This window comes from Barbus barbus (assembly GCF_936440315.1).
Source record: "Barbus barbus genome assembly, chromosome: 14".
NCBI classification, from domain to species: Eukaryota; Metazoa; Chordata; class Actinopteri; order Cypriniformes; family Cyprinidae; genus Barbus; species Barbus barbus.
Genome location: NC_136742.1, coordinates 19,079,089 through 19,106,263, shown reverse-complemented (window position 1 = coordinate 19,106,263; position 27,175 = coordinate 19,079,089). Strand labels below are relative to the sequence as shown.

General features: G+C 36.7%; 3 protein-coding genes across 5 annotated transcripts in view; 2 read left to right on the top strand and 1 right to left on the bottom strand.

The window, feature by feature from the left end:
- Positions 1-10,396, top strand: part of LOC306880667 (sushi domain-containing protein 6-like) — a 34,545-nt gene extending 24,149 nt beyond the window's left edge. Inside the window, exons 3-7 of one of the 2 annotated variants that reach the window (XM_079434358.1) lie at positions 4,090-4,281; positions 4,426-4,620; positions 5,593-5,731; positions 6,735-7,156; positions 8,125-10,396. In XM_079434358.1, coding sequence (XP_079290484.1) covers positions 4,090-4,281; positions 4,426-4,620; positions 5,593-5,731; positions 6,735-7,156; positions 8,125-8,150 — 974 coding nt within the window. In that variant the 3' untranslated portion in view covers positions 8,151-10,396. The remainder of the gene's footprint in view (positions 1-4,089; positions 4,282-4,425; positions 4,621-5,592; positions 5,732-6,734; positions 7,157-8,124) is intronic. The other variant, XM_079434359.1, reaches the window with a different exon arrangement.
- Positions 10,397-11,122: 726 nt separating this feature from the next.
- Positions 11,123-17,962, top strand: LOC306880000 (serine/arginine-rich splicing factor 5-like). 2 transcript variants are annotated; one of them, XM_079433257.1, is made up of 8 exons: positions 11,123-11,235; positions 11,491-11,620; positions 12,255-12,325; positions 12,534-12,653; positions 14,262-14,331; positions 15,720-15,793; positions 15,910-16,017; positions 16,640-17,962. In XM_079433257.1, the coding sequence occupies exons 2-8, from the start codon at positions 11,495-11,497 to the stop codon at positions 16,887-16,889; spliced, it is 819 nt and encodes a 272-aa protein (XP_079289383.1). In that variant the 5' UTR covers positions 11,123-11,235; positions 11,491-11,494; the 3' UTR covers positions 16,890-17,962. The 2 variants fall into 2 exon arrangements, with proteins under 2 accessions (XP_079289383.1, XP_079289382.1); XM_079433256.1 differs by lacking the exon at positions 11,123-11,235 and adding an exon at positions 11,238-11,370.
- LOC306879999 (hepatic sodium/bile acid cotransporter-like) lies at positions 17,906-27,175 on the bottom strand. The gene is made up of 6 exons (XM_079433255.1): positions 27,069-27,175; positions 26,548-26,953; positions 21,197-21,401; positions 19,807-19,985; positions 19,464-19,663; positions 17,906-18,554 (listed from the first exon to the last, which is right to left on the bottom strand). Exons 2-6 carry the CDS (start codon positions 26,931-26,933, stop codon positions 18,484-18,486), a joined length of 1,041 nt encoding a protein of 346 aa, XP_079289381.1. The 5' UTR covers positions 26,934-26,953; positions 27,069-27,175; the 3' UTR covers positions 17,906-18,483.

Genomic DNA, 27,175 nt, shown 5'->3' with positions numbered 1-27,175 from the left:
CTCCTCCATTTCTACAAATTCCATAAATGGGAAAGAGGAATAAATCCTCCTTCTGCCATTTTCTGACAGCTTGCTTACAATCTCAGGGATTTGAATTAGGAGAGATAAGAGAAAAACAATAGAGATGGAAAAACACATCATCCCATGTAATAAGGAGATCTCCAACAAAAACATATTTACAAGGGAGGATTTTTTAGACAGTAGGGTCTAATTCACGACTGGGCCGCTGGGTTTTGGTCTCACTGAGCAGCTGCGCACTGCAATGGTCAGTAATGTGATCCGCTTTAGACCACAGCCATTTGTTATGAAGGATAATTAGAATTTAATTCTGCTGTAAATCCCTTCATTTTTTTTTTTAATTCTGGGTGCTGCATTGTGGACAGTTGGAGTGTGAAGGCTGTTCAAGCCCATGTGTTTGACATTTAGTTTCATTGTTGTGATCTCTCTCCAAACTTCTCATTATCTAAATGAGTCATATTTAATTCAGATTATTGGTGTTAAGTAGAGTAGGTCAGGGATCCAGTTAAGGACACATTAGGAAATTGTTTGTGATAAATTTGATCTGCTATTCGAGGTAGACAAAATTAACCTGTTTCTTACGAAACTTCTGCCTGCCAAACAGGTTAATTGGAATTTCAGTCAGAACATTTTTGGACATTATGTTTTCTGACACATAACCCGTCCCATGTGGTACTCCTAAGATAGGTATCTATTATCAAGTGTACAATCAGGTATAGATGTTGTGAAGGCCCAGTCCAACTCGTCATGGCAGGTCTGAGCAGCTGTTATTAAGAAATGTTCTTCCGCAATTCTGCGATTCTTTCAATTTCCTGATTGATCCTACCTTTCAATGACGCACAAACTAACAATGAAATGACAACAAGGAAAAAAACAGTCTCATGATCAAGTTTCATTTAAATCTAAGGCAAAACAAAGAATGTTTACGGCTTACAGATGTTGCACATGTTTGATATAATGGATTGTGAAGCTCTGTATCTGTGGTTCACATCCTGACTGTTTGTCTGGTGTCAAAACAGAAGAGATAGAGCTGTATGTCCATCCTCTGAGTCCATAATCGGCTGATCGCAGCTTAAGAGCATGTTAAAAGCTCAGATTAGAGAACACCGTGATCGAGGGGGTCTGTCCAAACAGACCCTGTTTGTTTGAGTTGTTTTCTTTCTCTCTGCTGGATAAATGTAATGAGGTGATAGACATGTTTACGTGTTTCACATGATCTATTGTGTGAATGAAGCTCTGGCTCAGGGGCTCAGGAAATGTGTTTTTTTGCGTGCGAGAAAGGAGGAGAAAATGAGAGGGGAAAGAGACACCACTGGCTTTATGCCATTATACCTGAGGGCAGAAATGTAGTGTTCTGTTATCCATCTCAACATTGTGTGTGTGCTGGACATTGTGTGTGTGATCTAGGTGAAGTTTTTGTTAACTTGGAGGAATATAAAACCAGACAGCAATATGAGAACTAGACCTGCTTCTGTCGCCTTTTTCTCTTTGACACATAATGAATTTTAGAGTTAGTGCAAATACATTTTAGGGCATTTTAACTCTGAAAACTCTGTTGTCGGTCTGTAATGTTAGTTTCCAAGTAATCGAAAGTGACAGAAATGATCAACCATGAAAACATAGGGTTTTTTTATAGTCTTGCTTCAAAACCTGTTGAACCAGCTTTAAGGTCACAATTACCGTTGGTCATTGAAAGTTCAAGGGCAAAATCCAGTCATTTAAGTAGAAATCCATGCCATCTGGAGTTTTGCATTATTGCGATAAAGTCCCCATGTAGATTTCGGTCATGTTTACATTGTTGTGCTAATATGCTGTGCTAAGTAACAGAGAGCTGACTGGTTTAAAAATGACTTGTGTGTGCTGTGTTTTATGCATTGCTATGTCTGTCACTGACAATAGGCAATAGAAATTTTTTGTGACATTTTTGCAGAAATTTAGCTAATCTGACCACACTTAAACACTGTCATCCATGTACTTTTAGGTTGAAATCCAAGACTTCCATTTCAAAATCATGAGGATTTTAGGTTGGATTTGTTGTCCTACATGTACAGCTAGTATGCTGCTTTTATAATTATTAACCTCTAAACCTGTGCCCCTATTTTTGAGCATTTTGTGAAAAATGACATAACCAAATAAAAATGTCTATGAACCCTAAGGTCTATATTTAAAAATCTGGTATTGTTTGAAACTAGACACTTGAACCTTTGTTACTCTAGAGTCATAACAACTCAAAATTAGTATAGCAACAGAGTAAAACAAGGTAAAATATGCATGAAAGTGACTCGCGATATCTTTTAATGTAACTCACTAAGGGAAAAATGGGTGAGACTTTGATGCCAAAGGCCTGAAAACACCATAAAGATAAAGCAGAATGTCTGACCATGTTTTGATTCAAATATGAGGACGATACTCCCAAAAATGTAGTTTCTGTAAGCTTTTATTTAAAAAAAGTCTCTGAGACTCCAAATGGACACCTGGTAACCAAATGTCCAAATGAGTCAAAACTACATAATACATATGTATATCAAATCAGAACTGCTCTGCCCACCAAAACACACAATAAAAAAACTATTTCTGAACAGCATTTGTAGTGCTGATTCATTTGGTTACCAGGTCTACAAATGGCATTTTTGAAAAAAAAAAAACGCCTGAACTTTTCTTGAAATAAGTTTAAATAAAACCCCTCTTTTTTTTTAGGTAAAAACTTACAGAAACTACATCTTTATGGTATTTCATTTCATCTTTTATTTCAAGAAAAGTCTAGGAATCCTTTCAAAAAGGCTATTTAGAGACTCCATATGATATTGCATACTACTTATACGTATATCAATTCAGAACTGCTCTACCAATGAATACACTTAAAACACAAAACTATTTCAGAATTTGAACATTCTAACTAAACAGTCTTTATTCTGAACAATTCTAATAATAAAAACTGAGCCAAAACAGATTATCATTTTTGAACTAATGAAAACACAAAACATGCAAAAGACATTTTTACATTTGTCATTTTTTTCCTATGCTAAATATTATGAATATTACTATTTTACTATATTACTAATATTACTAAATAATGTTACTGAAAAACGAAAGCAACTATTTCCAGTATTTACAGTGTACACTTTGGACAAAATCCGTGACGCCATTATGTTTACGCTTCGTGCGTAAAGTCGAGAGCGCACGAATACACACGAACTTTGCGCAGGGCAACTCTGCAAACTATGCAAACTGTCAATCACTGTAAACGTCCTTGTGGTTGGCTAACACTTCCATCCATCAAAACTTTGCTGGCTAGGCATTGGCTGGCTTCAAACACCCCAATTCTGATGTGTCAGGATTGACACCTCGCTGAGCCAGTCACTGATTCCCTGTCTGTTCCGGGTTATAACAGCGCCTGAGATTTGAAGGAGAGACGAGGGAGGGCTCTTTTTACTCAGAAGAGACGATTCTGCTGGAAATAGATGGCTTTTCAAAGCTGGAATACGAATTAGAATCGATATTTCTTGGAAAATGGACGCTATCGATAACTATAACTCAAATCGCTCATGTAAACAAAGGAGGATCTTTCGTGTTTTCCCCTATTTTTTCGTTGTTTTGGATTAAAAAGTGGGATGCATTTTGATGAGTGGACACTTCCCTTGAAATGTATGCTGGTGTTTCTTGGAATAGTCCGAGCTGACCAGAGCTATAGGCGATCAAACGTAAGTACTGCCGTTCACTTTGTACATGTTTAAGTGGCTGGTCCTTCAGCATTTATGTTAGCCCTTTCCTCTCTGGTGTATTGATTTTAAAAAACAAGCTCAGTGAGTGTTTTAGCTTTCAAATGATATATAGTTAATGACAGTTGATTGAATATTGTTCTAAAACAAAAGTAATCAAAAGCGCAGACACGGCCAAACACGCCCTTCCCGCAGGTTAACAGGTTAAATAACTGTCATTTTCAGCGTTGTATTGAAGGACAGTAACAGGCCCCAAGGAACATTTTTTTTAAACTGGTTAGCGTTTTTTTTGTTTGTTTGTTTTTTTTAGTTCAGCTTTTTATGTTAACGTCTGCTCTTTCTGCATCTGTAGGTTGTCCCAGACCCTCAGTTGTGCCTCATGGCCGTGGGAACCTGACGGAAACAAATCGTGGCTCCTTCTCTGTTGGCACGCTGCTACAATACAGCTGCGATCCAGGATACACGCTGGATGGCTACAGCATCATCACCTGCACCGTCTCAGGCCACTGGTCCTTTGATCCGCCTCGCTGTGTCAAAAATGACGGTATGTTCAATTTAACCCTCTTCTACGTCCTCTTCCTGTTTTCTCATCAGTTGTATTCTGTTCTAAGAAAGCTAATGCTGTTCACATCACGTCGAGCTCTGGTTCCTTTTACTCGCACTGACTCGAAAGTTTATTTCCCAACAGTTTGTCAACCACCAAGTGAGCCGGAGAACGGAGGATATAACTGCCACCCCTCGCCGTGCCATAGACTGACCCAGGGTACCGTGATTGAGTACTTCTGTGATGAGGGTTACATTTTGAAAGGAGGATACCAATTCCGAACCTGTGACAACGGAGAGTGGAAGTCGCCTATGCAGATCAGCTGTCACCCTGTGCAAGGCATGTCACACAGCAGCAGCAGCTTGATCCACCTTTTGCATATTTTGCCGTCTTGTCACATATGGATAGTTTTCCTTCTTATTGACAGATTTTAAGAACAGAGAATTATTGTACACATGGTAAATTACTGCAATGTATTTGTTTACAAACTGTTCAAGCGAGTTTAGTACAGCGTCAGAAGATGTAGTTCCCAGAAAGCAGCATTTTAAGCGTCAACGTGTGTGTGTGTGTGTGTGTGTGCGTGCATGTTTATGTGGTTTATGAGGACACAAATTTGTATAATGACACGGGTATGACAGAGGTATTACAATATGAAGGTGGTTTATGAGGACACTGCCTATGTCCCTGTAATTGAAAAGGCTTAAAAACATACTAAATGGTGTTTTTTTTTTTTGAAAATCTAAAAATGCACAAAGTCTCCTGTGAGGGCTAAGTTTAGGTGTAGGGTTGGTGTAGGGCAATAGCAAACACAGTTTGTTCAGTATAAAAACCATTACGCCTATGGAGAGTCCCCATAAACCACAAAAACCAACGTGTGTGTGTGTGTGTGTGTGTGTGTGTTTTTGTTAGGCAATCATATTTCAGTGTTTTGGTTACTCAGTCACAGGATGCGAGTTAAAAGTTTAAGGAAACCCGAGTACTCTTTACTGTTTACAGTTGAATGTCTGGATATATTTTTTTGAAGTTATCCCTAATAAAAATAAAAAATAAACCAAGCTGAGGTTGTTCAATGAATTTGTTTTTCGCTCTTTAGCCAGCTGGTTTCCCAGCATGACCTGCTAAAATTTCCCCCCTCTAAAACCTTCAAAAAGGCTAGGCTTAAACAGTTTGGCCAGGCTGGTAGTCCAGCTACCCACCTTAGGCTGGTTTAAGTTGGCTTTTTCAACTATACCTAGTTTGTATCTCCACAAACCTTTTTTGTTCTTTGGCTTTACACACGGCAGTGAATCAAACAAAGTGTTTCTCTTGCAGGAGATGAGCAGCAGTCCCCGCTGCCCATGCCGGCTCTGTCTATTGTGGCTTCCACTGCCAGCTCTGTGGCCCTCATCCTGCTGCTGGTGGTGCTGTTTGTTTTGCTTCAGCCCAAACTCAAGTCCTTCCACCACAACCGGTGAGGCCCTGTCTCATTCTTACTGAGCATAGCTTCTTCAAAGACATTTGCTTTACTCTCACAAAGAGGGAGTTTACATAGTTCTTAAAGGAACAGCAACAAAAAAGGCCTATTTAATTCCACAGATAATTTGGAGGATGGAAATGGTGATGAATACCTAAACTGTGACTACTTTGTTGTTATAAAAGGGCTTCAGGAGAAAATAAACAATAATAGTCGCCCAAAAATATTTAAGGGATATTTAGAAATGTAATGTCCGATGTTTGTCGTCATTTATACTATTGTTGGGGTCGGTACATTTGTTTTTGAACGAAGTCTCGTATGTTCACCTACTCTGCATTCATTTGATCAAAATGCATTAACAGTAATATTGTGAAATACTGTGATTTGTTGTACATTTCTTACTATTATCAATGTTGAAAATAGTTGTGGTGATTTAATATTTTTTGGAAACCATGATACATTTTCTCAGGATTCTTTGAGCCTTTATTTGTAATAGAAATCTTTTGTAATATTTAAAAATGACAATTTTGATCAATTGAAAGTGCTCATTTGTTAAAAACCTTTGAATAGTAATGTATATATGAAATATTACTGTGTTCTACTAAAAGTTGGCAACCAGCAAGTGTCCAAATACTTATTTTTGGACTATTTTAAACAATATATTTTTATAATTTTATACATTGTGCTTGAAAATGGCACTCAGTTTGGTATTTTATTGTACAGTGCAAAGACATTGTAAATAAATTTTTAATGTGACATAAGGGTCTAAAAACTTTTGGTACCACTGCATGCAAATCCTTTGTACTGTACTAATGTTAGTAGCGTGCAGATATAAAGTCGATCGTAATTCTGTTTGACATGGACAAATATGGCATCTCCCCTACGGCGCTGTTGTTCCAGTAATTTGCCATTGCATAATCGGCTCACTGTGATGTAAGCCGCAGGTCAGGATTTGATAGCCTTATTTTTATTCCCATATCTCTCCTTCTCTGTTTCAAAGCAGCCGGGAGCAGGGTGTGTCTGGACAGCCTACCTCCATCATGGTGGAGGGCGTTCAGGTCTCGCTGCCCTCCTACGAAGAGGCAGTGTATGGCGCAGGCGGCAGTTCTGTGCCCCCTCCTGAATCCCGGGTTCAGATCGTGCTTTCGGAGGGCCCTCAGGCCGAGGGTTTGAACGAACCTCTTGAACATGCTCAGGCGAGTTACAGTTTTCCCTCCACCTCAACTGCTGCGTCCTCGTGCCACGCAGAGACTGTATTGGTTCACCAGATGCCCTCTTCCTCCTCTCCATCCTCCTCATCCTCTCCCTCCTGGGCTGCTGAGCAGCCTGGTGCCGCTGCGCCTCTCCACCGCAGGCAGAGCAGCGAGAGCAGCGATCAGCACAGCTTGCTTTCAGTCACCTCTGCAGAAGACTATGGCGATGGTGAGTTCACTCACAAATCTAGAGGTGATGTGTGGTTTAATGGCATAAAACATTAAGTGTCTATGATAAATTAATCTTAAAAAATAATAATAATATTGAAATGTATGTGGCAAATGCATATTATATGTCTAAGGGTTACATTTAATTAATTACATGTATTTCTGTTTAAATTCGAACACTTTTTTTTTTTTTTTTTTTTTTTTTTTACATGTATTTAAAATGTATAATATTATTAAAGCATTGTTTTGGGGCTGTCACACCACATGATATTTTACAATCATAACTAACCTGACCTTGTCATAAAATGGAGAAAAAAATACTTCTGCATGATGTAATTTTTTTTTAATTCATATCTTTTTTTTAAATGAGTTCAAGTGTGTTTAAACGCAATATAACTGCAAAATGCATTTTATTAATTACAATTAGATGATAAATAATTAATCATTATTAATAAATATATACTTATTAATTTAATATTTATCTCATTCTCTATACATTAAAAATGTACTCTTTGTAATATTTATAAATGAATGATATTTGTTTAAAAAAACACATACAATATATGAATAACCAGTTGATTTATTACAACTATTATTTTTTTTTGTCATATCACATGATGTTTTAACTGTAATATAATGTTACCTGGCTGTATAAAAGATTATTTTATATTTTAAGAGGCTTCTCTATGAAACATACTTAATGAATTATTTAATGAAGCTTTTTATTTTTATGAGGACAGTTGTATCACTTGTAATTTTTGACTTTGTGCTCCCCCATTAAAATCAAAATTTAAATTACATTTGTATTGAAAAACACACTCATTATAGAAGATGTGTATTCAAGTCATTGTATTTGTGAAAATACATTTAATTAAAAATAGCTGCATTCCATTTTTTGCTGTATTAAATTATGTATTAAAATACTAAATTCTGTGCCTAACATCATACTTTCTTCTTTCTTTTTTCCAGATATTCCATTACTTAAGGAAGCCTGAGTCTGTGTGCAGTCTTCCGTCTCTCTGTCATTGCTGGCCAGGACTGTAACCCCTAAAGCTTCTAACCAAACACGTACCCCACAGCCACCCGTCGGAAAGCAGCAGTAAATAAGATCTGACAGCTGTCCCTCTGCCAACAAATCTCCCGCTCCTGGGGTCTACAAGCTGCGTGTCCCCCGAGGAGTCCGGCAGCTCTCTTCACAGGAAGAACCTTCGACCGGATGACCCCTCAAAGGGATGTGCAAATGCTTGAGTTTAACGCGTTGCACCTTTTCTTGCAGGTGCGCTAATAATCAGTTGCACTCACAGGCTTACCTCGTCACGGTGAGGATTCACTAATTACAAATGAATGCATTCAGATTACGTTGTGGACCTCTGCTCCGTCAATGACTGTGACCTCTTGTGAAGGGGAGTGTTCAGCGAGGATTTGCTAAGCCAGGCCCTTTTCTCTTTGATGCTGCATGTTCTGTGCAATTTCTTTTTTCTGTTTCGTTCTACGTGCGTACACACTGGAGCACGGCACAATCGAAGCATGACGCACCGCACCATCTCCACCATCTCCTTTTGCGAGACGCAGGGTTGAACTGATTTACATAGTACTGTATTCAAATACATGCTTGCCTTTTTATTTGTCAAGAAGTACCTGTGCTGTGCTCTGCGTGTGTTTGTGTGTTTCTGATGCCTGTGTGACTGTGGCTGTTGTGATTCGAAGAGGGCTGAAGTATCATCTAGGCTTCTTTTCCCCAAAATAGGAAACATTTTCAATACCTCCATTTTCTAATTGAGATGTTATTTAACTAGAATGGATGTTCCTTGTCTGTTTGTCCAAAGTGAGGGAGAGATACTTTGTGTTAGAAGCCGTGAGATTACGGTTTCATTCAGAGAAATAATTCAATGTTATTTCTTCCTTTTTAAAAGCAAATATATCTCTCTCATGTTTATGTGTTGCACGCACAAGTAAAAAAAGATTTTAAATTTTTTTTTTAATCACTTGTACGTTCTTTCTCCAAGAGGACATTTTTGGGTGTTGACTAAGTTCATTACTGGGCTATACCTGAAGAGCTTTGACGCAGACTTATAATATTTGGATTTGAGCAAGATTAATTAACTTTAATTAATGAGAATTAAACCACATATATTGAATTTTAATGTTTTGCAAAGTCAGCTGCGGTGTGGCTAACATTTTAAAGATGACTATCAAGGATGGGAGCTTTCTTTATTAGGTTTTCTTATTAAATCACTTTAGCCATGTGCTATTAAAATGGTATTTGTAAGGAGACGAGTAAATCAAATATCCTGTGAGATCTTAAATAGGTTGTGCATTGTATTAATGCACTGTATAGACTCCTTTTTTTAATTAAATATTTAATTATACATAAATATGAATGAAAGCTCCAGAAAATTGCCTTGTTCTTCACTCAATATGTTATTTTGGCAATTGGCCATTTTAAAAAAAAAAGATGAATTTTTTGTTTGAGTTTGCATTTTATGTACTTGCCCATTGCCACCTTATGTGTATATCTCCTGTGGTTGACTCAGAATTCTGATGTTTGTCATCATGCATTAAATATATATATTTTTATGTGTCTGACTTTGGAGAGAGAGAGGGCACTTTGCCTATCTGCACATCCTCAGTTTTGTGTTCCTGGCTTGTTTTTGTAAATTTGATTTTTTTTCATGCAAACTGAAGGCAAAATATTACTGCTGCCTTAACTTGTACATTTCATACATTTCTCACTTTGTAATAATGCGTTTCTTCCATCTCACTGGCTTTATGGTAATTTGTCTTCGGTTTCCTTATGGCCTTACTTTTTCTTTTCTATGCATTAAACATTGTCTTGTTTTTCAGACATAGGGTTTTACTCCTTTGGAGGATGTGACATAAGATTGTCCACCCGTACTTTTTTTTTTTTTTTTCAGTGAACTTGAAATATGTACTTTTGAGGGGTTTTTTCCTCTTGTTTATCGGTTTCTTTCAAAGGATGTTTTCCAGTTTTAAAAGAAAGGACGCAAGTAAAAAGGGATATCTAGGATGTATGTGAAACACTGTTGTATGGTGTTTTTCTGCAAATGTAATTTAAGTTGACTCATCCACCCAGCTCCCCATCCCCATTACACTTCTTTTGGTTTTCCTCTGTACATTGCTGTGGGTGTGAAGATAGTATTTTAATATTTGTATAAAGTTTAATTTAATTCTACAGTGTGTATATAACTATTTCTAATTAAAGCTTTCATTTGAAGTGCTCAAATGGTGTATTTATTTTGGTGATTCTGACGCTTGTCATGTTGTTGTTCACGCTATAAATACTTTTATAGTTATATTACATCCGTGCTGTCATATGACATAATGGATTCCTTTGTATTGAGGGTAAAGTGCAGATACCATTAATGTTGTGCGTTAATGCCATCTAGTGTTGGAGCTTTATACGTCTAATTTACAGTGGTATGAGAACTCCGACTCATTTCCGCGTTTCGGTTCTTTTGAACAGTTCTTTCAAAGAGCCGATTCAAAAGAACGATGCAGCTAATTAAATTACCTCATTATGTGATTACGATATATTGCAGTCATAATGGATTTAGAATAGTAGTAAACTATTATAACCAGTCCAGAAGGTTATTTAGTATTCATTTTTGTGAGTTTGACGGAAATATGCGTTCAGTGATGCTCGGATGATTCATTAATCATTCAGATTGATTTTGTGAACTGGTTCGTTGCAGTATATACTCGCCGTTTCATCTAAATAAAGTACTTTATGGCCGGAATAAATATAGACAATCAGATGAAAATAAAATTAAAAAAAAAATAAACACTGATACTACAAATCAAATGTTTTGCCTCTCTAAAGTAAATCATTTTACCATACAACCTTACGCTCTCCACCATTCCCTCAATACGTAGTTACTTAATGATTTAAATGATTGAGTAATCGTATTCAGAGTGCATCAGTCATTAGTGCATCAGTCAGTGGTGCAGTGTTCTGAACTGATGTTAGAACAGCGCCGAGCGTCGCGCGCAGCTCAACACTGACTCCATTTTGTGCGCGAGGCTGTTCGCACAGACACGACGCATTCAAAGAAACATCAGGTAGAGTCGATGTATATAACTAACCTGAGACCGTGCTTCTTCACGCTTGCTTAAATTCCGCTTATATAAGCGATGCATTGTTTAAACGACTGTATTTTGAGCAGCGATTCCGCAGTTAATGTGCGCTCTCTGGATGTGGGTTGTGGCCTCGAGCCATTATTGTTGCAGAAATGCGTAATGTTAGGTGTTTGACGCTTGCAGAATGACAGTATCGTTATATTATGGTTGTTTTAACTTGTTTGCGTTTGTTTTAAGGAGGATGAGCGGTTGTCGTATTTTCATCGGTCGATTAAACCCCTCTGCTCGAGAGAAGGACGTCGAGCGGTTCTTCAAGGGTTATGGAAAAATAAGGGACATTGACCTGAAAAGAGGCTTCGGATTTGTAGTACGTTTAGCCTTTTCTGGACAATTTAACTACATTGTAAAAACATGCTCTATGTATGTCAGTGCTTTAGCCGCAATTAATATAATAATAGCATATGGGCTGCGTAACAAAGCCTACTGAGCTGCCTACATAGACAACGTTGTTTTACAGCGTTGGTTCACCTATGGTGGTAGACAGCTCTCTTTTACATAGTATAATGTTAGTAGTATTGACATTTTTAATATTTAAAATATGTTTTTATATACTTTTAAACCGTAATTTATTCCTGTGGCATAGCTGAATTTTCAGCAGCCACTACTACTTCAGTGACACATAATCCTGAAATCATTATAATATAAAGATTTGTTGCTCAAGAAACATTTCTATTATAAATTTTTGTCGAAATCGTAATTATTTCAGAGTATAATGATGTATGGAAATGAAAAATTTGAACTATAGTGTATATAATATCATGAAATTGCAACAGTAAACTAAGCAGATTTGAACAAAATGTAATTTTTGGAATATTTAAATAAGTAAATTTAAGTAAAAAAGTAATTAGGATAAATAAAGTAGAGATCAAGAATGGCAACACATCACTAAACCTCTGCGGTATATAATATTCACATGCAAATCTTTAATTGTTTCTTGCAAGGAATTTGATGATCCGAGAGATGCAGAAGATGCTGTTTATGAGCTTGATGGGAAAGAGCTCTGCAATGAGAGGTATATTTAATCAGTTTCTATTTGTATATTGCTTTTCTCAATTGATATTGTTTCAAAACGGCTTTAATTGCCACAGTGAACAGACCAAAAATAACAAGGGTAAGGAAAATCTCCCTATGAACGCTTAGGGAGAGGAAAAGATGAAGCCTTGGAGAGAATTGAGACTTAGCAGAGGCAGACACATGTATGAGGGATATTTTGATTGCAGGGTGACCATTGAACATGCCCGTGTCCGTCTGCGTGGGGGCCGAGGCGGTGGTGGCCGAGGTGGTGGCGGTGGAGGACGTTTTCCTGGTCGGTATGCTCGTGGCTCCCAGGACAGCCGGAGGTAGGCGTCAATCTTTGTTGAATGTTCAAAAGTTGGGTCCAGTTAGATTTTAATTTTTTTTGTAAGAATTGAATAGCTGTAGTCAGCAAGGATGCATTAAATGGATCAAAACTGGCAGTAATACTTTTAAATTGTTTTTAAAAATGTATATTTCAATATTTGTTTTTTATTTTTATTTATCAAAAGGTCCTAGAAAATAAATGTATCAGGGTTTCCGCAAAAATATTAAGCAGCGCAAATGTTTTACAAACAAATGTTTCTTGAGCACCAAATCCGCATATTAAAATGATTTCTGAAGAATCATGTGATAATGATCCTGACAATGCAGCTTTGCAATTACAGGAATAAATAATATTTTAAAATATATTCAAATTAAAAGCAGTTTTTCACAATTGTAATAAAATATCACAATATTACAGCTTTTACTGTATTTTTACAGTCTTGGCGAGCATAAGAATCTTGCTGACCCCAAAACGTTTAAAGGTGCCATAGAATGGAAAACTGTCTTTACCTTGGCATAGTTGAATAATAACAGTTCTTTTCATGGAAATGACATACCATGAGCCTCAAACACCATTGTTTCCTCCTCCTCTCTTGTGAATGCAAAAGACCACTGAAAAATAGGCAAATCAGAACATAACACTAACTGTGACGTTACAGTCGGGATCACTAATATGTACGCCCCCAACATTTGCATATACCCGCCCATGTTCTAGGCCAGCCGCTAGCTGAACCTGCACAGCCAAACCATCAGAAGTTCTACAGGTATTGTGAAGAAACAGGCGAGGACAACAGTGAAAATGGCAGATCAGATCAAGTGCAGGGATGGGTTGGTGTCTGTATTCAGAAAGGCACGGAAAGCAAATAACGCGTTCTTATAAAATAACGCGAGCCACTAAAGGGACACGGTTAGCTCATTGCTAGCGGTAGCCTGTTACAGTACATAAGATTTCACTTACCACATAAACAGTAAGGCGAGATGACTGCGTATGATGGTGAATGATTTACACATCCTGAGAGCCACTGACAAGCATCTGATCTTGTAAAATGTGTGGTAATTACTGCCTTTCCATAGTATAAACGGAGGACATGTGATCGTGAAAGTGAAACTAAAAAGCGATCATGCATTCGAAAGCAGTTTCAGTGCCCCTCATATTAATAGCGGCTCCCTGATGCCCGCATTTTATTTACAGTATAATTACCCAACGATACAACTGCGTGAGAAAGTATTGAAATATATATTTTCCTGCTGTGTTTGCTACTGAAATGAGCCGCACTGTGAAACAGCCAATCAAAGCAGAGCTCAACATTTATTATTCATGACCCTTCCACATAAGCCAATAACAGGCCGCTTCATTCTAGGGAGAAATCATAGGGTTGTAAATGGACATGAAAAAACGTTTCTGGAGAATTTTTGCCCTTACCTAAGCCGCCACATACCTTCTATGTAAATATCAGAAAACAATTGAAAATATTGTATCAATGCATTCTATGGCACCTTTAAACAATAGTTTACACAGGTAGGGTTGTGTAAACATAGTATGTTCAGTGTATTCTTATTTTCTGCATTAGAAATAAGTCAATAACTCGAAGTGTTTCACTTGTCAGGAATCCTCCACCAATGCGCACAGAGAATCGCCTCATTGTGGAGAATTTGTCATCGAGAGTCAGCTGGCAGGTGAGTGTTCAATGATTTCCTGTCAAGTTTTGGTGAGTCAGTCACTGCAAATGACAAAAAATAAGGATTTCCTTCTTACATGAATAGAATATGTAGTTATGTTAATTGAATAGCTTTAACTATCCAATGAAATGTAAATCAATGGCAAAAATTGTCATTCTGAGATTAATTTCAAATTCAAGGTCATAATATAATAAATACTCCATTAGTGCTAGAGAAGAGGAAACGGTAAGGTTAAGTCACTTTGCCTCTGTTTTAACCAATTGTTCACCCCTCTATTTGCCAGCCTGACTGTTGTGTCGTATGGAAGAGCTCGCTAATGGTGGAGTTAACCCCTACAGGGCCCCTCTCTCTGCTTAAGCCACTCCCATTGTGCCCCACGCCTAGTTGACCTCCGCCGATCGCATGAGAGCTCTCTGTGAGTGATGCCCTCTCACTCTAGACGCAGCGGCTGCCGCTACAAAGCGCAGTTTGTGACGGTGCCGTGCTGAAAGAGAGAGACACAGAGAGTGAAAGCGAGAGAGCGGTGCAGAAAGAGAGCGAAAGAAAAAGAGAAACAGAGCATACGCAGTCAATCGAGGGGTTCGGTAATTTGAGAGGCTTCGATCGGTATACTCACCCACCCTGCTCTCTGGTGGTCCTGAGGATAAAATCTCCAGGTTATGGCCCCAGCCGTTCTCAGGTATTAGTCTATAATCTCTTCCTCGCTGTTCACGCTCAGTGCCCTTGAGGGACGGCACAAATAGGGTACGATCGATGGAGGGAAGCTCTACTAGACTGTATACACTTGTGTTTTGGTAAGAATGCATCTGCCATGTAAATGTAAATTTTATCAAATGTGGGGCCCTTTTTTATGAGCTGCTCCACATATTTCCTCTGCTAGTCTTGTAGTTTGGGAGTCCGGGAATGTTACAGCATTGCAAGCCAAAAGTATCTTTTATTGATACGCCAGCCACCTCTTTTCATTCCAGCGCTCATTCATTTTGGCTGATAAGACACTGAAGTCTTTGTGTTTACACCACGTTTAGAGGCCAGGGTTGGCCTCACAATGCTTTGAATAGAGATTTTATTAGAGCGTGAAATATGGCCGATTCACTCCTCCGCAACACGTGATTCAAAGGTGTTGGCTTGGTTTTTGCTTTTTGCAGGTCTTTTCTGTCTTATTACTAATCCCTACACAGACCCTATACTTTTTGTTGATATGCATGTGCCGAAATTTTCTTCATGTTTGTATGGAGCATACTGAATATGATCCAGGCTTGTGCATGAGCTGAGAGATTCTCGGACCCCAACTTTCATAGTTCAGTTACTTTGATTCTTCATAAAACGTGTAAAAACGATCACCTAAGTTGCTTGGCTAAGTCAAAATTCTGGTGTACTGTGTGTAGGATTTAAAGGATTTCATGAGGCAAGCTGGAGAGGTTACTTTTGCAGATGCCCATCGGCCAAAGCTTAATGAGGGGTGAGCTGGCTATGTTCTTTCGTGTTACTCTTCCTGCAGAACTGTTTTTGCATGAATCTGGATCACTACTGTACAGCTTTTTTGCTGTTTTGTGTAATACTTTTATCTTTCTACAGTGTGGTTGAGTTTGCTTCTCATAGTGATCTAAAAAATGCCATGGAGAAGTTGTCTGGGAAGGAGATCAATGGAAGGAAAATCAAACTTGTTGAGGCGACCAGGAAAAAGTGAGTTATTTTTGTTTTTAGCTGTCTGTTAATATTTAACATTTATTAGTTTTACATGTATTATTAATGACAAATGTAATATATAATACTGTATAAAATATATAAACAAGTATGTAATATACAAGTAAATGCGTATAAAATATCATAAATGTTTCCTTTATTTGTATAAATAAGTAGACATAAGTATAATATACAAAGAAATGTTTCAGAAATGTCAGTAATTTTTTGTTGTTGCTTTTTTTTCCACCAAGGATGCATTACATTGATCAGAAGTAACAGTAAACATTTATAATGTTACAAAGGATGCCACATATAAATTGTTCTTTTGAATTTTCTACTGTTTCCTGAGCAACAAATCAGTATAAAATGATTTCTAAAGGATCATGTGACACTGAAGACTGATGTAATTCAGCTTTGCATCACAAGAATAAATTTTAAACTATAATAAAATAGAACGTTTTATATTGTTAATTGTTAAATCGTAATATTTCTCAATGTTACAGTTTTTATTGTATTTTTTATCAAATAAATGCATCGTTGGTGAGCAAGAGATGTCTTTCAAAAACATAAAATATTGTATTGACCCTAAAAGTTTGATGATTGATTTTCTCTTGTCCTATAGATCCAGAACTCGGTCTCGTTCAAATAGCTCATCCCGTTCTCGTTCCCGAGGGCGCTCCACGTCACGTTCTCGTAGCCGCTCCCATTCCCACAGCCCCAAATCACATAACCGCTCCAGAAGTCGGTCCCGTTCGGCCAGTGCTTCTCCTGTGCGGCCCAAAGAAGCACCACGTGCTGAATCCGCATCACCGCCGCCCCCAGCACAGCGCCTCCCACTGTCCCGTTCCCCATCTGCTGACAGTCGTCATTAGCCTCCACTGCCCTGTGTGCTGACTGAGAGATGCGTCTGTGGTCAACATTGCAAGAGGCTGATGAAGTTAGCAATATTGTCCCATCTTTTGTCAGTTTAGGTCCCGTAAGTGGAGGGACAGCCTCTCTACATGCCAGGCGTTTCACAGCACGGGCTCTGTTGCTAGTTTAAAGGCATTTAACAGGAGAATCACATTAAATCAGGAATATACTGCTGTTTTGGGTGGGATTTTTTTTTTTTTGTTAATGTCTAAAATGGGTACGTGGTTGTTATTTTTTATCACTATATACAGAGTGAGGTTTGATTGATGTTGAGAGTCTTTAATGGTAAAAAATATGTATTGTTTTTAATTATTGCGACTCTATGATGTGTGTTGAAAATATTGAATTAGGGTTTTATAAATAACACGTAGAATGAATCCTGATAAGAAATAGGCTTTTAGTGCTTCATGAAAGGCTGATAAGAATATGAATTTCAAGTGCAAGAACTGCCACACAAAATGAGAAGCAAGGCCAATACAGCCATTTCATATTCAAAATATAAAGTGAAATGAAGTTTCTAATACTTTGCAAGTCTTTCAGTGTTTTATGAAACAGACTGTGCTGTTTTGGGCCAGCTAACTTTATTTTTTAACTTCATGAATATACAGTATGTGTGAATTGTTTGTAAAGTGGATGCTTGAATTATAATCAAAAAATCGCCCAAGTTCCCTCCACGCTGCATGATAAAAGAGATCTTTTCACATTTGTGAACCCCCGTATCAAATACACCCTATTCGTATGTATTTAATTTCTCGTGGGTGCACATTTTGATGTTGCATTAGTTTGTAGGAGTAAATTTAGCTTTTTTTGCAATGCAGTTTTTTTAACAAAACAGGATATGATTTTAATGTAATTTCTGATTTGATTTATCATGTATTCCGGTTTTATGTAAAAATCAGGTTTTGTCTGGATATGTTTTGATGCATGTGTTACCTTTCTGTACCATGATACAAATATTATACATGAAAATGTTTTTGAACATTTATTAAGTTTGTGTAGCACTGTTAAAAATGAATAAATTGCTGAAATTACTAACAGGTTGAGGTCAGTCATTTCCAAAATGAAAATCACATAATCTGAAACAGTAATGACAACATTACAGTACAACCTTAAGCTAAATGTACAATCAAATAGCATTATACATACATTGCTCAAATAATAAGTCAGTGTTCCACATAAGACAGTAAGTGGTTTGTTAATGCAGTGTCTAATATGAGCTTGCACAACAGTACAAAAGTAACTGCTTTTTCAGTAGTCTTAAGACAGGTGATATATTTTTTAAACTGAACGTGTCCATTTTTTTAAAACTATTGTGTTTTAAGCCATAAAAATACATTTTTCAACATGTTTTCAAGTTAATACCTTTATTCTAACAATACATTTGTACAGTAAAGTTAAATATTTTTAACATAATGCATATGTTTTTTAAGGAGGAACAACAAAACATGTAGTTGTGCTTGTTTGTTCATCATTCCCCATGGCCCCAGCATCTGTGGTAGTTTGGCCCTAAATTCTTTGAGTTCATTTTGAGCTCAAGGACCACTATGGGGTCCCTCAGATGTCACTGTTAGAGGGCCCATTAGTTTCTTCAGCTGCTCTTTCCACTGCCGTGTACTCTTCTGTATCTGTGTAAAAAGAGATAAGTTATTTTTACAATTTAAAATATTTATAATACCGTATTTTTTTTTTTAAATTAATTTAAAAAATAGCAATTAAATACTTATTTCAGTTGTTAGGTTCATTTTAAAGTAATATTTCACCTGCTGTAGTAATAGTTCGCTGAAATTTACTAATTCTCAGGCCATTCAAGATGTAGATGAGTTTGTTTAATCATGAGAACAGATTTAGAGAAATTTATCATTACATCACTTGCTCACCAATGGATCCTCTGCCATGAATGGGTGCCGTCAGAATGAGTCCATGCAGCTCATACATTTTTTTTTTTTTATCACAATAATCCACAAGTAATCCACACGACTCTAGTCCATAAATGAACATCTTGTGAAGCAAAAAGGTGTGTATTTGTGATAAATTTGTCAAGATGTTTTTTAAATTCAAATAGTTGCTTCCAACTAAAATACAAGCCCTCTATCCATAATATTGCTTTCTCCAGAAATATACACAGATCAACCACAGCTTACAAGTGAAAACAGCCCAAAATAGTTCTAAACAAATATGTCAGTGGATTTTGTGGATTTAAAGTTAAAACGCTTTTATGATGGATTTTTCTTTCTTGTTTTTTTTTTTTTTTTACAAACGCATCGCTTTTCATATTACAAGACATTGATTGATGGATTGGAGCTGTGTATTGATTACTTGTGGACTACTGAGATGTTTTTATCAGCTGTTTGGACACTTATTTTGATGGCACCCATTCACTGCAGATAATCCAATAGTGAGCAAGTGATGTAATGCTAAATTTCTCCAAACCTGTTCAAATGAAGAAAAAAAAACCAACTCATCTACATCTTGGACGGCCTGAGGGCGTGTCAATTTTTAGCATTTCATAACATATATTTATAGAGTTCATGTACCTTTTTGGGATGGTCTCAGTCTCTGATGGCATCTGAACAGGACTATGAAGAGGAGTGCCTCGACTATCTGGAACACAATATAAATGATAGGGAAGAAATACAGCTGACCAATGTGCTCAGCAGGGAAGGCCATCTTCAGGATTGTGGTACACAGCTGAATGTTCTGACAACCCACCTCCATAGAAACAGTCCGTCTGCAACTGAGGCCAAAGGACACAAGTGAGCATGATACTAATGAAAACTGCATTGTGACTGAACAATAAATCAATCTGGCTGATTATCTTGAGAACGTATTTGCATCTCGGCCAGAAACATTACAATTTCATACGGTGGATATACATACGGTGCATTCATGCTGAACAGAGTGGACAATATATATCCGCATATGAATCCAGTCAGTGGCATCAATGCAGCAGTGGCTACAAGTTGACGGGACAACACTGTGAAAATTTTTCCTCCCTCAGATATACCAGCAAGTATACCAATGACAACACTTGAGATCAGCAGCAGCGCCAACCCAACCTACAAACCAACAGGAAAATAAATGCAGAACAAGCTTATAATTGTTTATAATTTGTCTATGGCATGTAGCCAGAGTATTTATACTGTACAATACAACAATTTGAGTGGTAAAGTAGTGTTCCAGATTGTTGATACAATAGAGTGTTCACGACATGGCGGAATTATCATAATTACCAGAGGACAAGGTGGAGCTCTCAAAAAATTCCCACTTTACAAATTGTGATTATGAGTTCTTTGAGGGCATAAATTCTTTGTAAAATATAAGTCGGAATCTCATTATCACGGTAATTCTGTGTGAGCCTGTGTTTTTGAGTTCCAGGTCTGTTTGTGGTGGGGATTTTTTTATTAAATCTTTCTGTACTTTACACTGACCCTCCACCAGTAGGCCTACATGGCTACAAAAGAGTGTGTTTATGAGAGAATCATAAATACTTAGTTCAAACGATTCTTTCACAAATGAATTCAGGAACAAAACAGGTAGCTGTCTTTATGAATGTATAACTGAATCATTACTCATAAACTGATTCTTCAAAGATGCTGATTCATTCAGGAACTGAACACCACTACCATGCTGAGGTGCGTTTCCCAAAAGCAGCTATGGTCGCAAATTCCTTTGTTATCAATAGAGATCAATGGAACTTGTGATCATAGTTAGCTAGCAATGCTTTTGGGAAATGCACCACTGGTCGAAGTCACACAACTATTTTGTTTTGGCTTTGTTTAAAACTTTGATCAAAAAATAGAAACAGAGTAACTGAAATTGTGTCTAATTACATGCAAGTAGAGGTCCCTTTTATTGCTGTTCAGCAGATTTCGCAACAGGTTCAGTTTGGTCACATGGATTCGCCCCAACCAAGTTGTTTGGTTTGAAAGTGACTTCCTTGAGAGCTGTGATTCATACATTACTACACTATTGATGAGTGCATGGTCACATTAACAAGATTTCACAGGTCTATTGTCAGTAGAGTGGCGGTGTATGAAGGACCGCTCAAACAGAACTCATTTTTAAACCAAGCAGCTTTCTAGAACATGAGCGAACTTTGCATGGGGAATTTGTTTGCCCTCAAACGAAACTATTAATTACATGGAAATGACTGGATTTGCCTGCAATATTTTGCAGAAAAAGGGTAAAGTTGACCTCACTTTTACTCCTGTTTATTGAACTGTTGAATAAAAGCAGTATCACACTCTGCACATAAATTAACACACACCTGGGTGATGATCTTAGAATACTGGGGCACTCGGTAGTTGATCAGGATCCCAATACCGCCGGGCACCAGGATCATAATCAGGGCAATAGTAATGATGGTGAAAGGAACAGATTCTGCCAGGTGTGAGATACCCTGGCTGTACAGGTAGAGCAGGAGGGGCATCATACCCAATCCCAGTGCCGTGGAACAAGCAGTCATCAAAATACTGAAGAAAAATAGATTGAATTAAAAATAAGGAGATACTTTGTGCAACTATATGTTGCCCTGATACAGCACTGGACAAACTTGGATATTTAACTCATGTAACTTAATGTATTAATATGACTAACTACATATATATATGTGGGCGTTTTTTCAACTAGGGGCTTTTAGCCTTGTGAAGTTGAATAAAAAAAACTTGTTCAAAATTCACGTAACAAAGTCTCATAAGTTTAAATAATTTGTCTAGTTTTAAGGTCTGTATAAGAGGACAAACTTAGATTACAAGAGAAATTGTTGATATTTTACATTTTTCCGACCTGCAATGAACAAATGTCATTTCCACCACATCTCAATACACAGCTGTTATTTAAATATAGAATAACTTATGCGACTCAAGAATTATCTAAGATCATTTTTGTAACTAGTTTTACAAGTTTTTCCACAATGTACAATAATTATACATTTGTCAATGAGATAAATGAACTGCCCTAAAGACCAAATGCTGAACTGTACACCTGTCACACTCTGAAATTTCATATTGGTTTGGGTAAGAGCTAATTAGTTAATTTTTATATTAAGTAGAGCATGATCTCATAAATTGTGGATACATTTTTAATGTGATGAGAACTTTTTAAATATTTTTTAAAAATGTGTGGTGATGGAAATGACAGGGTGTTGTGGAAATGACCATGAATTAACGTGAATATAGAGAAACAGCAGAGATATTTATTAGAAAAAGTCTTGAAACTCATTAAACTCAATTCACAAAGTCATTAAACATTTCAATTGTACTTTGAAACCATAAATTTCAGAGGCAGTGTGGTGGAAATGACATTTATGTGGTTTTTTGTGAAAAAATGGAAGATATCTTCACTGATTAGCTTTGAATTAATACTTAGTATTTTATATATGCAAAATACTCTTATTTAACTTAAAAGTTTTAGATTTAAAACAACAAACATGAAGGTACAGCATGTTTGGAAATGACATAAATTAACTGATCAAGCAATATTTACCTTGATTTTTCTTCATATGTTGTTGATGAAAATTTAAATTCCCTCCATGCCCAACATGTGCTCTGATGTCACTGAACATTGCCATAGAAACCACCTAAACAATCTTTCACAAACTTTTTAAAGGGACATAACAGTGTTGTGGTGGAAATGACACCAATACTGTGCGATAGCTATATTTTGTATGAAAAAAAACTAATATTGATAGTGGTCTCACATTAAATACTATAATGTATTTTAATTATTTTACTAGTGCTTAATTCAGATACATTAATAGTTACCAGATATGTCATATTTTTAAACTGTATTTTCATTGTTGAAATTTAAAAGTCTGGGTATGCGACAAGGCGAAAACAGTGATCTTGACACCTATAAGGAGGTTGAAAAGTATGAAAAAATCATAATAGGAAGGTAGTAAAAAGTTTTTAAGGTGGATTTACTGTTAGTTTGACAAAGAAAGAGGAATTTGTCCAAAATTATATGTATTTTTAAAAATATGACCAAAGAACATAAAAGTGCCCATAGTCTAAAGCAGGGCTGTCCAAACTCGGTCCTGGAGGGCCGGTGTCCTGCAGAGTTTAGCTCCAACCCTAATTAAACACACCTGAAGCAGCTAATCAAGCTCTTACTAGGCATACTAGAAACGTCCATGCAGGTGTGTTGAGGCAAGCTGGAGCTAATCTCTGCAGGACACCGGCCCTCCAGGACCGAGTTTGGACAGTCCTGATCTAAAGAATCACCCATATATATTTATACACACACAAACACATATTAGTGATGTCAAATGATTACTCGCGATTAATTTGCATTCAAAATAAAGGTATTTGTTAACATAATGTATGTATGTATGTGTACTGTGTTATTATATACATAATTACAGACTAGGGATGAGAAAATACAAAACCTACAGATACAAAGTCCAAAACCTGACTTGAAATAACCTAACAAATCAATCGGGGCTAAAGCGATTAGAAACGACAAAGTTCACACAATCTAACTAATTTGTGGACGCTTATTCTTAAGCAGACCTTAATGTCGATCATGGATCGATCCACCATCACAAACAAACAGCGAATATTTTTGTGCTGTTTAATGCATTTGAGATGTTTTGTTTTCCTCAGTGCATAACTGACATGTCACGAGTATATTTTTCATCTGTAAATGTTAGAAAGTCATGCAAATATATCCATTTTGCTGTCAGGAGTGGACATGCGCGCTAAAGAGACGGAGCAATAATTCTGAATCAAATATGCATTTTATGATATCAGTGACTGTAAAGGGACTATTGTAATGGGTAAATAAAATGTAAGCTAATACAGTCCTAATTACTAAGCTCAGATGAGTTAATGCGTGTTTCTTACAGCAGGTCATATGTAGTTTTAATTTAGTGATTTTAACTTTTAATTTAGTGATTGTTAATGCTTTAAGAGCAATGTTAGATTGTAATGTTCTAATGCTATCTGTTCTAACTATAAAAGGTACAGCTGTTATAAAACCAGAGAGAAAGGCTGCATGGCTATGATAGTATGTGAGAGAGTCAGTGGTGATATCATTGCATTCCTATTGGTCCGTGAGCTCAGTTTAGCCTGACAGTTAGCCTGTCCTGAACCAGATTAACTTTCCAGCATAAGTAGCCACAGTGACTGAGGTCGATCTTTGTTAAATTTGCTTTATGGAACCAAATAATCATTTGACAGTGAGTCAGACTAACTGAAATAAGCCTGGCCTATTTGGTAAACTAGTTTTCTGAAACAGGCCTCGAGGCGTTAAAAGTCAGAAGACGCAAGATAATTTATGATTTGCTGTCTGTCTGAACCAAAGAAATAAAAGCGATCATAGTTTTTCCATTGCATCGTATTGCATCGAATCTGTGTGTTGAATCGAATAGAAAAGATATTCGCACTGCGTCGTATAGGGGTGAATCGTATCACTTAGCTGTTCATGTGTATCTTCAATGTATCGTATCGTTGGCTATGCATCGAGATGCGTATCGCATCGGCCTCAGTTATGGAGATGCACATCCCTAATACACACACGTATATATTTTGAAAATATTTACATGTATATACATTTATATATTCATATTCTTATATTTTTTATAAATATATTTAATATATAAACATAACATGTTTCTTAAATATATACATGCATGTGTTTGTATTTATATATAGCCTACATAATAAACGCACATATATTATGTAAACAAAAACCTAAGCACTAACAGCACTAACATATATATATATACAGTGTTGTGCAAGTTACTTTCAAACTGTAATACATTACAGATTACTTGTTACTGTTATTTAAAAGTAATTCCTTACATTACAATATTACTGTCTCAGAATTGTAATGCGTTACATGACTCCTGTATTACTTTTGAGTTACATTCACCAAAATATCTACAGAAGTAAAACTTAACATTCTAAAATGACAAAATGTACTACTAGAGCCCTGCCCTAATGGCAAAGTATTTATATTTCGTTCCGGATTTTTATTAAGTTCATTTAGAAAAAATGTTTGGAGCATTTTTTTGTTCATTAAATACGTTTTTTCTTTCTTAAAGTTAAGACCAAGCGGCCAGCGGCAGACCGGCAGGCTGATCATAGCTTATGTTTGATCAATTTAGCCTTCTCAAATCATCATGACTTGCCTAAAATAAAATCTATAGATATACTAAAACAGTTCAAGCATATAACAATGTTTAAACGTTAAACCTAGATAAATGTGCGCTGCATCCAGTAGTTTGTGTGGAGAGTGGAAACTAAAGCGCAGGACATGGAGGCACCAGCGCAATCAATTACAATTTTTTTTCAATGGAAACAACTTACGCCATCATTTTTGATCATTAAGGTAACAGTAATACATCATTCGTAACTGTAAAGGGTCTACTTTTATTTGTGTGCACTCACAATGTCAACAAAACGTTGTGCTTTTATCTTGAACAAGAGCGCTTCACAAAAATGAACCGAAAGACAGCGAATACATGCCTCACAGACATGATAAATATATCTATAGAATGCTTTAAATTACTACTTAACGAAATAAATAAAAACCAAAACTATTTAATACAATCGTTATCCGTGAAGATGCACTTCTCTCTAAAGGCGCGTCTAACGAGGAGATGGCGAATCCTTACTATTTCCTGCGGACACATTCATGGTAATTACTTTTGCTGGGGCTTGTGCTTTATTGCGTGTATTTGAACGCAGAACTCTTCATCTGTGCTGACGGCTCACTGCTGCTGCAGGACACGCTCTTGACAGTCGCGCAGCACGGACTCATGTTGTTTCCACTAGCGCTTCCATTTTTTTCATCAATAATTGATGGATGTCTAGGGACATAAAAAAGTTGGAGCCCGACTATAAATGTTACTGAACATGTACCGAGTAAAATATTACTGAAAATTGATTAGTAATGCCTTACACTACTGCTTTACATCACAAAGTAATACGTTACTGTAATGCATTACTTTTGTAACGCCTTACTCCCAACACTGTATATATATATATATATATATATATATATATATATATATATATATATATATATATATATATATATGCTCAAGTAGGCCTACTCAAATTACTGAAATTATTGGTATGATTTGGACTTTCCAGTGATATTCAGAGAGAGAGAAGACCGTTTAGGTCCGATTCACTATAATAAATCTAGACTGTCGTCAGTGTTATTAAAGTTGACATTATTACCATATCACATCATTATTATGTATTATTCATAGATTATTCATTTAGCATTGATAAATTGTTATTATTTTTCTTTTTCTTTTCTCAAAAAAGAACTGAATGAGTGTTAACTATACAGTAAATAAATTAACAGCATTTTCTTTTAATAATTAAAAAATACTATATAGTTTTAACAAATCAAACTCAAATTCCAAGCACCACCGAGAACCCGCTATAAGGTATGCAAACATCTTATGCAAACATCTGGGCTGAAAAACACCTTTTTTGCTGATCTTTAGTGATCTGTTATTGATTGCCCCAGTAGCTATTCAAATTATTTAAAGGTATTCCATAGATTGCTAAACTTTCTTGCAGCAAATAATCTCAGTAAAGTGAAGCTCATCATTTTCTCCATAGTCTACTATAGGACAGTATTTATTTTCTCAAGAATTACCTGAGGTTCATGTCTCCCTCGAGGGCGAGAGCAAAGATGTTGGAGAGGTTTCCTCCTGGACAGCACCCACAAATTAACACAGATAAGCTCTCCATAGGACTCAACTGAAACAGCTTTGCAAAGCAGAAGGCTGCGAGGGGCATTATACCATATTGAGCCCCAACTGCAATTGCCACCCCTTTGGGTTTGATGAGATAATTCTTGATCTTTGAGATTTCCATTGTGCATCCAAGAGACACCATGGTGATAAAAAGAATAACAATTAATGCCAAGCGGATAACCCTGTCCGCATTCTCATTGAATGCAAAGTCTTTTGTGGTGATGTTTGCATCCCTTTCGAAGCTTGAAAAGTTGGATGTGATGGCTGGATTTACAGTGACCTCCATTTTTGATGTATAAGCGTGAGCTAGAAGTGAGAGAAAGTTGAAGTGTCAAAAACGTTCATGTGGTCCAATAAACAATAACAAGAAATGGTTACGTTTTGCAAAGTTTGTTTCTAGAAAGATAAATCTCAAGCCTACCTTTGATTCATGCAGCTCTTCGGTGACTGTGTGGGATCTTCTCAGAAAGCCAGAGTGAGCCAGTTAGAGAAAAATAGTGGTTTCCTATCTGTCCTCTAATCTGGTGC